Source organism: Saccopteryx bilineata, chromosome 11, assembly GCF_036850765.1.
Source record: "Saccopteryx bilineata isolate mSacBil1 chromosome 11, mSacBil1_pri_phased_curated, whole genome shotgun sequence".
Lineage (NCBI taxonomy): Eukaryota > Metazoa > Chordata > Mammalia > Chiroptera > Emballonuridae > Saccopteryx > Saccopteryx bilineata.
In genome coordinates, this window is record NC_089500.1 from 61706153 (window position 1) to 61723285 (window position 17133).

Genomic DNA, 17133 nt, shown 5'->3' on the forward strand with positions numbered 1-17133 from the left:
TATAGTTAATATTGCTGTGATAATTATGCATGGGGCCAGGTAGAACTGGTGATATCAGGGTAAGTAAGATTTGTGAACCACTATGCTGTACACCTGAAACAAACAGAAAAATGAAAATGTAAAACAAAAAAAAACAAAAAAATTCAAAGAATGGTACATTTTATTTTATACCTAGCCTGGCTGAGTTTCTGAGTTTAAGATCATTTACTAGTTTCAGCTTAGAGCTGCTCCCCACAGCACTTGAACCTCCTTATTCAATATGGGAACCTAATTATCATAGTACAAAAGAGACGGAAGAACAATCAGCCAAATCATCACACTGCCCCAGCTACACAGAGACACACCTGGAAATCAAGTGTATAGGCTCATAAGTGTGTCAGCAAGTATAGACAAGAAATAGGAAGATCTGGAGTTTGAAGTATGCTCAGGAGTGAGTTTTACCACATTTGTTCAAGATATTTTCAATTCGTGTGGAAGATTTACACTAACCTTCACTTTTCCCTCTTCCAGTTGAGCTTGGCGAAATCTTGCTAAGGCCGTCCTACCAGAAAAAGAGAAGACTCCATTAGATCTTGCTCACAGACTTATCACCCAAGTTTCTGGATAGGGTAAATCTGCTCAGGACTATATTTAATGTTATTCATTCTTGTGTGTGGCTTTGTGTGTGTGTGTGTGTGTGTTGTGTTTGAGAAACGACAGAGAAGTAATGGGTTTCCATGTTCCAAAGAGTAGAACTCTAAAGGCCGTGTGTGCTCCTGAACAATCAATCATCTATTTTATTTCCACTGCATGTAAGAACTATGGGAAACTCTACTTATCAGAAACTCTACTTATCAGACCACTATAGTGAGCAACACATCCAGATGTCAAAGACTAGAATCTTGGGATGCATCAAATGCCATTCTCATAGCCCCTGCGCCATTCCCACATGAATAAATGTTCATCAGATAAAAGTTCTGGGAGCTGAAATATCCATATAGCTAATTTATAGAAATTTGTAGCAGTCTGGAATGATTTTGATTTCTCTATATGAAAATGACTTTCTCTGTGATTTAATATAACATTATATAGTTTAAAATAAAAAGCATTCTGAATAATAGCTTAACATATAAAGTAGGTATTTTAAATGGATATTATTTTTATAATAATGTTCATATGTTTTAGTAATTTGTTTTTCTTTTTTACAATTTTATTTAGAAAATAAAATGGAACAGGGTGACATTGATCAGTAATTTGTTTTTCAAAAAGAAAAATATGAGACAAAGAAAAATAAAAATCTTTTACAATAAAAAAAAGTTCTGGGAGCTATCAGAAAATACTAAAGGGCAAAATAAATGGGAAAATACAGAAATACTTTTTTAAAACATGTAGAGAAGGCCCTGGCCAGTTGGCTCAGCAGTAGAGCATCAGCCCAGCGCTGGTCAGGGAACACAGGAGAAGTGCCCATCTGCTTCTCTACCCTTCCCCCACTCCCTCTCTCTCTCTTCCCCTCCTGCAGCCAACGCTCCATTGGAACAAAGTTGGCCCGGGAGCTAAGGATGGCTCCATGGCCTACACCTCAGGCACTAGAATGGCTCCAGTTGCAAAAGAGCAATGTCCCAGATGGGCAGAGCATCACCCCCTGGTGGGCATGCCGGGTGGACCCCAGTTGGGCACATGTGGGAGTCTATCTCTCTGCCTCCCTGCTTCTCACTTCAGAAAAACACACCAAAAAAAAATTTAGAGAAAGGAAACATATATCAAAATGCTCATATACTAAAAGGACTGTACTGCAAGTGGCCGAGACCAGGCAGGTGCACACTGGATTCGGGCAGACGGTAGAGGAAATGTGGATCCAGAAAGCCTAGGGCCATTCCCATTTAATAGAGTCTCACCAACAGCAAATGAGCTAACTAGCAAACGGGTACGGGAAGACTTCTTCTCATGGCAGTGGGCAAACAGTAAAAAATGGCCCCTCACAGTGGCAGGCAGGCAATCACAATCCACAACCCACCATCCACCCTGAGGGAAAACGCCCCTCACAGAGGCTATGCACACGTGGCTCTGTCACGTGCTCATGCACTAATCAAGCCAAGCGCAAGTGAGCAAGCCTAACACAGCTGTTTTCCCAGCAAGTACCAAACTCAAAAAGGGCTCCATGGTAGTAATTAAATTACATAAAATTTACAGACAAAAAACTGAATTGATACTTACATGGCCTTTTCTGCATTTCGAGCCTAAAAGGAAAGAGAAGGGAAGAAAAAGATCCATTTTTTAAATATCTTTTTTTTTCCCCATTTGTTTTTTAGAGAAAAGTTTCAAAAGATATCCACAGCAGAACGCTTTAACTAGCATATAAACACAGTAACAACAAAGTACTAAAAAAGCACTCTCCCTTTTAGGTGCACACCCAAGCCTTTCTCCCTCTCAAGCGTGCAACTTACAATAAGAGGAGTAACAGGCAGCAGCAGTTCGTCCTCAGCTAACCCCTAAGCCTATCTCTAAGGCCCCCTTTTCTCTGACTTTCCAGTGAGTCAAAGCAGCTTGGGATCATTTCTCTCCTGTAACATTTTTAAAGAGCCAAAGCAGCCCCGCCTAGGCTCTCTCCCGATGCTTCTTCTATCCTACATCCTTCCTTGTTTCACTTACTCCAGCTCTAATAAATGTACTCTCATTTTATCATTTTATTTATGCTGCTCTCTCTACCTAAATTCTTTTCTATTTTTATTTTCTTTTCTGTGATAGAGACAGAGAGAGAGACAGAGAGAGGGACAGATAGGGACAGACAGACAGAAAGGGAGATGAAAAACATCAATTCTTCGTTGCAGCACCTTAGTTGTTCACTGATTGCTTTCTCATATGTGCCTTGATGGGGGCAGAGGGGCCTACAGCAGAGCAAGTGAGCCCTTGCTCAAGCCAGCGACCTTGGGCTTCAAGCCAGCGACCATGAGCTACAAGCCAGCCTATATGGGGTCATGTCTATGATCCCATGCTCTAGCTAGAGACCCACACTCAAGCTGGTGAGCCCGTGATCAAGCCAGCAACCTTGGGTTTTGAACCAGAGACCTCTGCATCTCAGTTCAACGCTCTATCCAGTATGCCACCGCCTGGTCAGGTATCTACCTAAAATCTTTACAACTCTGGTCCCCAACCCCTTGGATCTGGCTAACTCTTATTCATCCTTTAAAATTTACCTGTGTCATCACCACCCAGGAAGTTCTTCCATGATACCCTTCCCGGATAGGCTGCTACCCTTTTTCTGGGTTTATACCTACCACAGCACTTCCCATCTAGCAGCACAATTGTCTGTTCCCTCACAGTGGAATTTGAAAAAGACTGACTTTTTACAAAGTGAGTTTTATGTAAGTACTGTCACACTAGTGTCAAATCAATTATCCCTGAAACACAATGTCAGGCATGAAACATGTTTTCTGGGTATACGTAGAAAGAGTTCTTGCTGAGTTACAGAATTGAATTTTATTCCTAGCTCTTCCACTTACCATCCCTGAGAAGTAGTCTCTCTAAGACTACTTTACAACAGGGATCATATCTTTTATAGCGATGTAATGATGACTTGATAAGTTAAATACGTTAGATATCAGGTACGCAATTTATAGATGCTCACTAAAAGTGAGCCCATTTAATTCTCCTTTTCAATGGACACAAAAACAAACTTGGCAAATGCTTGGTGGATAAATAAATACAATATCAACTAAGGAATGAAACAGAGGCTCTCCCACAAGAAGCCACCATCTTTTTTTGTTTGTTTGTTTAATAGATTTTTAGAGAGAGGAGAAACAGAGAAAGAGCAGGGGAGAAGCAGGAAGCATCAACTCATAGTAGTTGCCTTCTGTATGTACTTTGATCATTCGACCCAGGGTTTCGAACCTGGGACCTCAGCATTCCAGGTTGACGCTTTATCCACTGCACCACCACAGCTGATGCCAGGAAGCCATCATTTTGAAGGCTGAAGCTGTGTCCTAGCTATTTCATTAAAGCCTACAGATCCTAAATATTTAGTTCAATGTTTGTCAATGCTTGCTTGCTCCATGCTTAAACACCATGGTAAGTGTTAGGAATTCAGACATAGTTCTTCCCATGGAAATTGTAGGAACTTCCTCAAAAACAGTCAATCAATGATAAGTGATCAGCCCGACTGGTTGTGGCACAGTGGACAGAGTGTCAATCTGGGACGCTGAGGTACCAGGTTTGAAACCTCGAGGTCCTGACTAGAGCACAGGCTCACCAGTTTGAGTGCAGAGTTGCTGACTTGAGCATGGGATTTGATCCCATGGTCACCAACTTGAGCACAAAGGTCACTGGAGTGAACAAGGGGTCACTGGATTGGCTGGAGTCCCCTGGTCAAGGCATATATGAGAAAGCAATCAATGAACAACTAAGGTACCACAACAAAGAGTTGATGCTTCTCATCTCTCTCCCTGACTCTGTCTCTCCCACACACACAAAAAAAAGGTAATTGATCAGTGATAAGGGCATGTACTCAGAGTGATGAACCCACAAATATGAATGTGATTGTGACAGTTATATAAAATACCCAACAAGGCCCTGGCTGGTTGGCTCAGCGGTAGAGCGTCGGCCTGGCGTGCGGGGGACCCGGATTCGATTCCCGGCCAGGGCACATAGGAGAGGCGCCCATTTGCTTCTCCACCCCCCCCCCTCCTTCCTCTCTGTCTCTCTCTTCCCCTCCCGCAGCCAAGGCTCCTTTGGAGCAAAGATGGCCCGGGCGCTGGGGATGGCTCCTTGGCCTCTGCCCCAGGCGCTATCAAAAAATACCCAACAACTCCTGCAGCCAGAAATATCCAGGCCCAAGAATCCTTCTCTCCCTCTAGAGAATAGAGAGGAGATTCCCAATGCTTGCCAAAATTCAGAAATGAACAGCCTTGGGGCAGTAAGAAACAGTAAATTTGGGGCATATCCTCCTACAGAAAGGGCTGCCTCTAACAGCCCTTTCTGTAAACTGGTTTCTCTCATTCCTAGGTTCTTGTGCTCGTCAATCGCAATGGCTTCCAATATAACCTTATGCTGGAATTATTCTATAACCTTACTGCAGCATCAAGTGCTTCTTATGGGAACCTCACTTAATGAAAACATAGTACAACATCTACGAGCATCATTTTTTTTTTAATTTTTTTTTTATTTATTTATTCATTTTAGAGAGGAGAGGGAGAGACAGAGACAGAGAGAGAGGAGAGACAGAGAGAGAGAAGGGGGGGAGGAGCTGGAAGCATCGACTCCCATATGTGCCTTGACCAGGCAAGCCCAGGGTTTTGAACCGGCGACCTCAGCATTTCCAGGTCAACGCTTTATCCACTGCGCCACCATAGGTCAGGCTATGAGCATCATTTTTGTACCAGCACTATGTGCATTCTCATATGTACTGGTGAGCGCTTCTTGAATGAATGAAGTCAACTACATCAGACCAGAGATCACATCCTCATGCAAAGACACTATTCATGCATACGTTACTGAACACCTACAATGTGTCAGACATAGTCGTATACATTAAATAAGCAATGGTGAAAAGACCCTACCCTCGGGAAGTTTGTATCTTGTGGGGGAGAACGGACACGACATAAATGAAATAATCCAGGAACACATATGGTCGCAACCGCTATGAGACTTGGAACAACAATCCGGCCCACCGCAGGCACAGTGAATCGGAGCCCGTCCTTGTGCCTGTCGGTTCCTTAGTTTCCCTTATCGATAACGTAAAGCGCTTCGTCGAGATTAAAACACCATTGGGAGAGGGTGGCTCTCGAGATTCGTTTCCTCTTCCAACTTCTGACAGCTAAAGAGAGGGAAGAAGAGAATTCCCAAGTAACAGCCTGGAAACCTAAGGCTCGCAGTGATGCCGGCTGAGAGACTAGGATAAGGGTTCCCGTCTGGGAGCCCTTACAACCCGCCCTTGCCCCCCTCTCCTTCACCCTACTCACCATCGCGCCAACCTCGGACCGCGGAGTCAGGAACTATCCGGCCTCGGGGGGGGGAGGCCAACCACGACGGGAACTGAAGATTCTAACTGACCACACCACAGATATTTTTTTTGCCAGAAGGAGAAAGAGGAAAAAAAAAAAATTAATAAATAAATAAATAAGGAAAAACGAAAATAAGGGACCGGAAGTGAGCTGAGAATTGGCCAGGAAAGGAGCAGAAAATACAGTCCCGCGCCGGTACGTCGCTACGTCGCACCAACGCGTGCGTAGAAAGACTGAGAGCGTTGGCAAAATTGCGCTTGCGTACTGGGGCTGACTGGCATTTCTCCGACTCAGCCCTGGGCTATTTGTCTTACTCTCGCGATAACAACTGCGTGAGCGCAGTAACTATTGTTAGTACCGTGGTCACTGCGCGACTGCTTTTGTCTGCAAGGACGTGTGAGGTTATGGTTGCTACTGTAAATAAGCTTTCCACCTCCCCTGGAGAGCAGACATGGTCTCGCCCTCATCCCAATGAATGCACTGAATGCTCACAACCGACTGAGGCCGCTGGACAGGATCACCACCCCATCTGCGTGGGCTAGGCGGCTCGAGAAGTGAAATCGACAGTCTGAAACGCCTCTCTGGGCAGATCACATGGATTGTCGGTGTTCTGGCCTTGGAGCAGGGCAGGTTTCCTGAAGGTCTTAACATTTCCTTGTGATTTTAGGGGGTTGGGGGAGCGGTGTTTTTTCTGCGATTCTTTCCTCCGAGAATCGCGGAAACTATAAGAGTGCTTGAGGCCATCCTCCTATAAAACAAAAAATTCTTGGGCCAACTTCAGAGTCAATTTCACCTTGGATTTCCTGCCTCTTCCTCCCCTGTTCTTTAGCACGTGCACGTTCACATACAAGTAGTATGAATTTCATCCGTAAACATATGTGAGTGTTGGGCTGTGATAGACATTCCTAGAGGAAAGTTTTCCTCTTCAGAGCTCTACTTCAGATACAGAAGTATCCCTGGCCGATTTGCTTAGTGGATAGAGCGTTCGCCCAGCGGGCAGACGTCCACAGTTTGATACCTGGTCAGGGCACACATAAGAAGTGACCATCTGAGGCCCTGGCCGGTTGGCTCAGCGGTAGAGCGTCGGCCTAGCGTGCGGAGGACCCGCGTTTGATTCCCGGCCAGGGCACACAGGAGAAGTGCCCATTTGCTTCTCCACCCCGCCGCGCTTTCCTCTCTGTCTCTCTCTTCCCCTCCCGGCTCTGTGGCCTCTGCCTCAGGTGCTAGAGTGGCTCTGGTCGCAACATGGCGACGCCCAGGATGGGCAGAGCATCGCCTCCTGGTGGGCAGGGCATCGCCCCTGGTGGGCGTGCCGGGTGGATCCCGGTCGGGCGCATGCGGGAGTCTGTCTGACTGTCTCTCCCTGTTTCCAGCTTCAGAAAACTGAAAAAAAAAGAAAAAAAAGTGACCATCTGCTTCTCTTCCCCTCCTCGCCATTCTCTCTCCATTCCAACCAGTGATCCCATTGGTTCAAACCTAGACTGGGGCGCAGAGGATAGCTAGGTAGATTCTATCATCAGCCACAGATATGGGGTTGCTCTCTTATCTCCCCTCTTTTAACTTTAAAAAAAATAAATTTTAGGTCTTTTTCTAGTTCACTCATTGAAAGTGTTGTCCTATGGGTGTTCACCAGCCCTATTGCTCATCCAGCTCAGTCTCTGTTACGAACTGAATTGTGTCTGTCAAAATTTGTATGGCAAAGCCCTAACTCCCCAAATGACTGCATTTGGAGATAGCGCCTTTAAGGATGGTTAAGTGAGGTCATACCTGTGGGGCCCTAATCTGATAGCTCTTTTGTCCTTATAAGAAGAAAAGGAGAGGACAGAGCACTCTACACACATTTAGGGAAAAGTCACATGACACAGCAAAAAGCTGTGAAACCAGGAAGAGAGGCCTCACCAAAAATGGAATTTTCTGGCACCTTGATCTTTGAACTTCTTTCCTCCAGAACTGTGAGAAAATAAATATTTTTTTGTGTGTGTGTGCTGTGCTATTTTACTATAGCAGCCAGAGCAGACAACCCCAGATCATGGTTCCTGTCCCACATGCAGGCCTGGCTCCATAAAAGTGGGGTCCTTGGCCTGACCTGTGGTGGCGCAGTAGATAAAGCGTTGACCTGGAAGGCTGAGGTCACCAGTTCAAAACCCTGGGCTTGCCTGGTCAAGGCACATATGGGAGTGGATGCTTGCTGCTCCCCCCTTCCCTCTCTCTCTCTTTCTCTCTCTCTCTCTCTCTCCTTTACAAAAAAAATGAATAAATATAAAATATTTTAAAAGTGGGGTCCTTCTGGCTGCAGGGAGAGCAACATTCCTTTAGGACAATTACAAGTTCTAGAGCTAAATTACCCTTTTTCCTGATTTTTCACTTTTTCTTGATTTTTCTTTGTTTTTAATTTTTTTCTAGTCTTTTTTGAGTTCAATAGCTAGTGAGATTTCTCTGTACAGAAATGGCATATTATGGCCCTGGCCGGTTGCCTCAGTGGTAGAGCGTCAGCCTGGCGTGCAGGAGTCCCGGGTTCAATTCCTGGCCAGGGCACACAGGAGAAGTGCCCATCTGCTTCTCCACCCCTTCCCCTCTCCTTCTTCTCTCTCTCTTCTCCCGTAGCTGAGGCTCCATTGGAGCAAAGTTGGCCCGGGCGCTGAGGATGGCTCCATGGCCTCTGCCTCAGGTGCTAGAATGGCTCTGGTTGCAACAGAGCAACGCCCCAGATGGTCAGAGCATCACCCCCTGGTGGGCATGACGGGTGGATCCCAGTTGGGCGCATGCGGGAGTCTGTCTGACTGCCTCCCCGTTTCCAACTTCAGAAAAAAAAAAAAGAAAAAGAAAAGAAATGGCATATTAGACAAGTATATGTTGATTTTATTATATTAAAATTAAACCCAAAATAATATTACCATATTCTAGTATAAAAGATTATGCCTTTTCTTTCAAATATTGTGCCAGATAGTTTCTTGTGTGTGTATGTGTGTGTGCCAGATATTTTCTATTTGATTGTTTCTTGTTACTATCTGAACTCATTTGATTGTTTCTAGTCTGGATTCTTTTTACTACTTGTGAGCTGAGCTAATAAAAGAAATTAAGAGTACTGTAGTCTTGTTCTGAAAAATAAAATTAAATTAAAATTTAAGATTCAGGGAAGAAAAGGCCACTTACTGTAAGATGTGGCTCTTTTGATGGCTGCATCTGGCTCGCAGACATTTTTTTTTTCCTTTTTTTTTTTTTTTTTGTATTTTTCTGAAGCTGGAAACGGGGAGAGACAGTCAGACAGACTCCTGCATGTGCCCGACCAGAATCCACCCAGCTCGCCCACCAGGGGGTGACGCTCTGCTCCTCCGGAGCGTCACTCTGTCGTGACCAGAGCCACTCTAGCGCCTGGGGCAGAGGCCAAGGAGCCATCCCCAGCGCCCGGGCCATCTTTGCTCCAATGGAGCCTCAGCTGCGGGAGGGGAGGAGAGAGACAGAGAGGAAGGAGAGGAGGAGGGGTGGAGAAGCAGATGGGTGCCTCTCCTGTGTGCCCTGGCCGGGAATCGAACCCGGGACTTCTGCACACCAAGCCGACGCTCCACCACTGAGCCAACCGGCCAGGGCCTGGCAGACAAATCTTTAATAAAAAAAGTAATAACGTTAAAAATATAAAACATTCTCATATATTCAATCCATTCATTTCCTATCACTCATGTTTATGGTTGCGGGTGGCTGGAGCCAATAACAGCTGTCCTCCAGGACAACACCAAATTTTTATTGGATAATGCACGATGTACGTGGGTCGTTGTATGACTCTCACAAAATTACATTTTAAAATATGTAGCGTTCATGGCTCTCTCAGCCAAAAAGGTTCTCGACCCCTGGTTAGAGCATCATCCCAATACATCAAGGTTCAGCTTCAATCCTCGGTAAGGGCACATACAGGAATCACCCAGTGAAGGCCTTGGCTAGTTGGCTCAATGGATAGTGTCAGTCTGGCGTGCAGACATCCCAGGTTCGATCCCTGGTGAGGGCACACATGAGAAGTGACCATCTGCTTCTCTTCCCTTCCCTCTCCCTGTTCTCTCTCTTCTCCCCTCTTGCAGCCAGTGGCGCAATGGTTCGAGCATCAGCCCCAGTTGCTAAGGATAGCTCAGTTGATTTGAGCATCAGCCCCAAACAGGTTGCTGGGTGAATCCGGTCAGCGCACATGCTGGAGTTTGTCTCTATCTCCTCTCCTCTCACTTAAAAACAAATACTGTTCACTAAATCAATCAGAATTAATTGAAGGGATGATGTGGAGTCAAAAAAATGCACCCTTCCCCCAGAGATATCCACATCTCAATCCCTAAAACCTATGAATATATGACTTTACATGGCAAAAGAGACTCTTCACATGTAATTCAAAATATTGTGATGGAGAAGGTTATCCTACATTATCCAATGGCCCCAATGTCATCACAGGGACCCTTAGAAGAAAGACACCAAGAGTCAAAGAAGACGTTGTATCTGGACAACAAGGAAACAAACATTTTGCCACGCAAGTAAGTAGCCAAATTAAGGCGTCTTTATTTTAAAGCCAGCAACTGCACAGGAACTAGAGTTACCAAATCATGTGATCCCGAACAAACTCAGGGGTTTGCTTTTATTTTTATTATTATTATTATTTTGTATTTTTCTGAAGCTGGAAACAGGAAGGCAGTCAGACTCCCGCATGTGCCCAACCAGGATCCACTTGGCATGCCCACCAGGGGGCAATGCTCTGCCCATCTGGGGTGTTGTCGCTCTGTTGCAACCAGAGCCATTCTAGCGCCTGAGGCAGAGGCCATAGAGCCATCCTCAGCGCCCGGGGCCAACTTTGCTCCAATGAAGCCTTGGCTGCGGGAGGGGAAGAGAGAGACAGAGAGGAAGGAGAGGGGGAGGGGTGGAGATGCAGATGGGTGCTTCTACTGTGTGCTCTGCCGGGAATCGAACCCAGGACTCCTGCACACGCCAGGCCGATGCTCTACCACTGAGCCAACCGGCCAGGGCTTTAAACTAATTTTAATGGGGTGACATTGATAAATCAGGGTACATATGTTCAGAGAAAACATCTCTATGTTATTTTGACATTTGATTATGCTGCATTCCCATCACCCAAAGTCCAATTGTCTTCTGTCACCTTTTTTTTTTTTTTTAAATAATTTTTTTTTATTTTAATTTTTTTTAATATTTTTTTATTTATTCATTTTAGAGAGGAGGGGGGGAGAGAGAGAGAGAGAGAGAGGAGAGAGAGGAGAGAGAGACAGGGGGAGGAGCTGGAAGCATCAACTCCCATATGTGCCTTGACCAGGCAAGCCCAGGGTTTCGAACCGGCGACCTCAGCATTTCCAGGTCAACGCTTTATCCACTGCGCCACCACAGGTCAGGCCATTCTGTCACCTTCTAAATGGTTTTCTTTGTGCCCCTGCCCTCCCCCAACCTTCTCTCTCTCCTCCCCCCCAACTCCGTAACCCCCACGCTCTTGTCCATGTCTCTGAGTCTCATTTTTATGTCCCACCTCTGTATGGAATCATACAGTTCTTAGTTTTTTCTGATTTACTTATTTTGCTCAGTATGTTATCAAGGTCATCCATGTTGTTGTAAATGATTCAATGTCATCATTTCTTATGGCTGAGTAGTATTCCATAGTATATATGTACCAAAGCTTTTTAATCCACTCATCCACTGACGGACACTTGGGCTGTTTCCAGATCTTTGCTATTGTGAACAATGCTGCCATATACATGGGGGTGCATTTCTTCTTTTGTAAGTTCCGTCCTCCTTCCCTTGAAGTGTCCTCCTACATGTCCTCCTTTTTGATATTGGAAGACTAATCTGTAAATGTCCGTATTTGATCGATGCAGAGTCAATCCATTGTGTGTGATGTGACGTATTTGTATCTAAATGAGTACTTTTTTCTTACAATTATTATTAAATATTAATAGGCATGTAAGCATAATTACAATATAAAATATTACAAATATTTTATTATGCATTTATATTATAGTGCATTTTATTCATTGTTGCAATGAATAAAATGTTTCTTTTACCTACGATAGTTTTTCTTCAATTTATTTTTGTCCTTTTCATTGTAAAAAAGTTGGTCACCTTAAGATTCAGTACCTATTGTTGAACCTAAAACAAGATGAGGGACCTATTCTTACACCTCTTATTTGGGATAATGCAGGCTAGACAAGAAGGGGATTTAGAATTCATAAGTCCGGAATTGGAAGCTTTTCCTGTCACACTCACTCCATTTGGACCTAATCCACAATTCCCCCAAGGAAGTTTTTATGCTTAATATGACCAAATTCCTGTCAAAACTCTTAAAGAGCCTGACCTGTGGTGGCGAAGTGGATAAAGCGTCGACCTGGAAATGCTAAGGTCGCCGGTTCGAAACCTGGGCTTGCCTGGTCAAGGCACATATGGGAGTTGATGCTTCCAGCTCCTCCCCCCTTCTCTCTCTCTGCCTCTCTCTCCTCTCTCTCTCTCTCCCTTTCTCTCTCCTCTCTAAAAATGAATAAATAAAATTTAAAAAAGAACTTTAAAAAACAAAAACTCTTTAAAGAGTTAAAAATGGCTTGCTCCCAGTATGGAACTAACTCTCCTTATATGCAGGGATTGCTATTCTCCTTCGCAGATTCTAAACGTTTGATCCCAAAAGATTGGGAGATGTTAGCTCAGACTGTTCTTTCAAAAGCAGAATATTTACAATTTATGGCTTGGTGGAAGATTCAGGCTAGTACTCAAGCTAATCAGAATGCTAACGCTAGCCCTCCTGTTAATATTACACAAGATGAGCTTTTTGGACAGGGACAGTTTGCTGATTTACAACAGCAATATGGGATGAGTAATCATGTTGTGGAACAAATTAAATCATACTGTAAAAATGCTTAGCAGAAAATAGCTACCCCAGGGGAGGTGACACCTTCCTTTGTTAATGTTAAACAAGGAGTCTCTGAGCCTTATGTTGATTTTCTTGCAAGACCCAGTGATGTGTTAGCTAAAACAATCCCACAAGAGAGACTCAGACATGTTACTTTCAGTAGTTGCTTTTGACAATGCTAATGCTGAATGTCAGAGGGCCAATGGTGGTAACATAGCAGACTATGTTAAGGTTTGTGCTGATATTGGCACCACTTTATATAACATGAATCTTCTGGCTGCAGCAATTAAGGAAGTTAGTCCGTATGAATCAAAGACCAACCAAGTTGCCCTGGCCGGTTGGCTCAGCGGTAGAGCGTCGGCCTAGCGTGCGGAGGACCCGGGTTCGATTCCCGGCCAGGGCACATAGGAGAAGCGCCCATTTGCTTCTCCACCCCTCCGCCACGCCTTCCTCTCTGTCTCTCTCTTCCCCTCCCGCAGCCAAGGCTCCATTGGAGCAAAGATGGCCCAGGCGCTAGAGTGGCTCTGGTCGCAACATGGCGACACCCAGGAGGGTCGCAACATGGCGACGCCCAGGATGGGCAGAGCGTCGCCCCCTGGTGGGCGTGCCGGGTGGATCCCGGTCGGGCGCATGCGGGAGTCTGTCTGACTGTCTCTCCCTGTTTCTAGCTTCAGAAAAATGCAAAAAAAAAAAAAAAAAGCAAAAAAAAAAAAAAAAACCAACCAAGTTAAGATGACTTTTGAACAAAACCTTCAATGGCAATTGGGTGTTGCTGATTTTGTGGGACAAATTGACAATCGTTATCCCAAATCTAAACTCATTGATTTTCTTAAGAGAATTGTTTTTATTCTACTAAAAATTGTTAAAGATTCTCCAGTTCAAGGTGACACTTATTTCACTGATGTTAATAAGGATGGCTTTTCAGCTTATTTTGGCCCACAACAGAGACGTTGTTTCTCAGGTTAAAAATCCGTCCAGAAGGCTGAATTGTTTGCCATCCTTACATTATTGTCAGGTGTAGCAGATCATATTAATATAGTTTCTGGTTCTCAGTACTCTACCAATCAATGCTGTTCCATTTCTTGAAACTGTTACCTTATCTAGATCCTCTGTTGATGATACATTTTTAAATTTTTATCTGACTTACAAAATATTATTCACATTCGTTCTAATCCTCTATATATTGTTCATATTTGTTCTCATTCTAATGTACCAGGTTCTTTAGATGCAGGTAATCAAATTGTTATCAATTGATTATAGGTAATATCTCCTCAGCTACAGATTTCCATGCACTTACTCATCTTAATTCTGCTGGCCTCCGCAAAAGGTTTTCTCTTACTAGACAACAGGTTCGGAAGATTGTGAGCCACCTGCAGTCCTCTTACCATTATACCCTTTTCAGGAGGAGTTAATCCTCATGGCTTGCATCCTAATCAGGTTTGGTGAACAAATGTGACCCATATTCCTTCATTTGGGAAACTCTCCTATGTTCATGTTTCCATTGACACTTTCTCAGGATATTTATCGGCCACACCTGCTACTGGAGAACAAATACGTCATGTTATCCAAGACTCCTTAGAAATATTTGCTGTCATGGGCATCCCTTTGAGCATTAAAACTGACAACAGACCTGGAACGCTGAGGTCGCCGGTTCGAAGCCCTGCACTTGTCTGGCCAAGGTACATATGGGAGTTGATGCTTCCTGCTTCTCCCCCTTTCTCTCTCTCTCTCTCTCTCTCTCTCTCTCTCTCTCACACACACACACACACACACACACTCTCTCTCTCTCTCTCTCTCCTCTCTAAAATGAATAAATAAATAAAACTGAGAACAGTTCTGCATACACTTCCTCGGCATTTGGTCAGTTTTGTCAATAATGGCAAACAAAACATACAACGGGGCATCCCTTATAACCCTTAAGGGCAAGCCATTGTTGAAAGAGCTCATTGTACATTGAAAGCCATGTTACTTAAACAGAAAAGGGGGAATAAGGGAGAAATCCCCAGGATACAATTAGCCAGAGCTCTTTTTACTTTAAATTTTTTAGACAACAGAAATGATGCCACTGATACAGCTGCTGAAAGACAACACCTGAAACAGCCTTTAACTTATATCACAGCCCATTTATTGGAAAGATGATAACGGGCAATGGAAAAAGGAATTAGTCAAAATATGGGGGCGAGGATTTGCTCTTATCTCCACAGATATGGGAGACCAGTGGATGCCTTCTAGAAGATTGAAGCCTTGGCATGAGTCGGAAGCAGAAAAGAGAGAGATTTGACATCTTTGAGCCGCCAGAAGAAGAAATGGAGAGACGAGCCTAGAGCCAAAGGTTATCAGAGAAGTGAAGATGAAGACAACTGCAACACAAAAAGCTGAACCACCTACTTGGGGGCAGCTGAAGAAACTTACCCAGGAGGCAGAAAATGTTTTAATTGGAACTAAGACTCCAAAAACATCCTTGACTCTGTTTCTGGCCATGTTGGCTGTTGTATCTGTAACAGTAAGCAGAACTAACTATTCTTACTTGATTTATACTTGGTTCCTAATGCTCCTTTAAATATTCCTGTTAATTGGAAAGACACCCCTTTTTGTATATGTTAATGATTCTGTTTGGCTTCCAGGACCATTTGACAACCGTGGACACTTAAGGCCTGAAAAAGGACAGACTATATATGTGGGCTCAGATGGATTACCCATTTGTATAGGTGCATGAAATCATTGCTTAAAGATAAAATCACAGGATTGGTTATCTGCTATATAAAATGGGTCACATCACCTTATTCTATATATATTACAAGGGTGGACCTTTCAGAATGAGTCATCTAATGGCACCACTGATAGTGCTCCCAATCTTCCTCATTGTCACAAAGGCATACTAATAGTATAATTGGAAAAGTACTTCTTTTTTTTTTTTTTTGTATTTTTCTGAAGCTGGAAACGGGGAGAGACAGTCAGACAGACTCCCGCATGCGCCCGACCACCTGGGATCCACCCGGCACGCCCACCAGGGGGCGACACTCTGCCCACCAGGGGGCGATGCTCTGCCCCTCCGGGGCGTCGCTCGTTGCAACCAGAGCCACTCTAGCGCCTGGGGCAGAGGCCAAGGAGCCATCCCCAGCGCCCGGGCCATCTTTGCTCCAATGGAGCCTTGTCGTGGGAGGGGAAGAGGGAGACAGAGAGGAAGGAGAGGGGGAGGGGTGGAGAAGCAGATAGGCGCTTCTCCTGTGTGCCCTGGCCAGGAATCGAACCCGGGACCTCCGCACGCCAGGCCGACGCTCTACCACTGAGCCAACCGGCCAGGGCCTGGAAAAGTACTTCTTAATACTTCCTATGGCAGCGTCATTGATTGGGCCCCAGCTGGCTCTGCTCAGACCAAATATTCTTTACATACATTAACCCAGAAAAGAGAATATAACAGTATATTTACCAATAACACTGAAAAGCCTATTGTATAGCATGATGGAGGAATGTTTCCCCCAGCTCCTCACTTTATAGGAGGACCTACACACACAGATTTATGGAAAATTGGAATAGATCTTCATCATATGAGTGCATAGAAAGGTTCATATATTTATCAATCAGGGAACTATTCATTGACATTTATGCACAATGAATCTCATAATATACAGGCTTGTGTACATCTACCTTATATGTTCATGATAGGTCCTGTGTTCTGGAATGAATCTATTAATCTCATTACCTGTGTGAACTGTTCTTTTTATACATGTCTCAATTCCTCTATTAATTATAATCAAGCTGTTGATTCTATGTATATACTTAAAGCTAGAACAGGAGTCTGAATCCCTGTTCCGATGTATAGACAATGGCAAAACTCGCCTGAAATGTATTTAATAGATGAGGCTCTAAAAAAGATACTACATAGAGGAAAACATTTTATAGGTATGTTAATCACTGCTATGATTGGAATTATAGCTATCACAGCCACTGTGGAAGCAGCAGGAGTTGCTCTTCATCAGTCTAGACAAAACACAGAGTTTGTGCAAAACTGGCATGAACATTCTGAAAAATTATGGAATAGCCAAAGATTGATTGGTAGTCATATTGAGAATCAAATAGCAGATTTACAACATGCAGTAGTGCTATTGGGAGATCAGTCAGTAAGCTTACAACATCAAATAAACTTAAATGTGATTGGAACATTACTGCCTTTTGTGTAACCCCATATCCATATAATAAGACTAATTTTCCTTGGGATAAAGTTAGAAGACATTTGCTTAATCAAAGTAATATATCTATGGAAATACAACAATTGCAACAAGATAT

General features: G+C 44.1%; 1 protein-coding gene and 1 long non-coding RNA gene across 2 annotated transcripts in view; one reads left to right on the forward strand and one right to left on the reverse strand.

The window, feature by feature from the left end:
• Positions 1-6200, reverse strand: part of ISY1 (ISY1 splicing factor homolog) — a 47942-nt gene extending 41742 nt beyond the window's left edge. The window contains exons 1-3 of the mRNA XM_066246892.1: positions 5934-6200; positions 2194-2216; positions 490-541 (exon numbers count right to left, since the gene is read on the reverse strand). Coding sequence (XP_066102989.1) covers positions 490-541; positions 2194-2216; positions 5934-5936 — 78 coding nt within the window. The 5' untranslated portion in view covers positions 5937-6200. The remainder of the gene's footprint in view (positions 1-489; positions 542-2193; positions 2217-5933) is intronic.
• Positions 6201-6369: 169 nt separating this feature from the next.
• LOC136315273 (uncharacterized) lies at positions 6370-15194 on the forward strand. Its single transcript, XR_010727468.1, has 4 exons — positions 6370-6616; positions 10404-10483; positions 14363-14525; positions 15051-15194. It is a non-coding gene; the product is annotated as an uncharacterized lncRNA (long non-coding RNA).
• The last annotated feature ends 1939 nt before the right edge of the window (positions 15195-17133 follow it).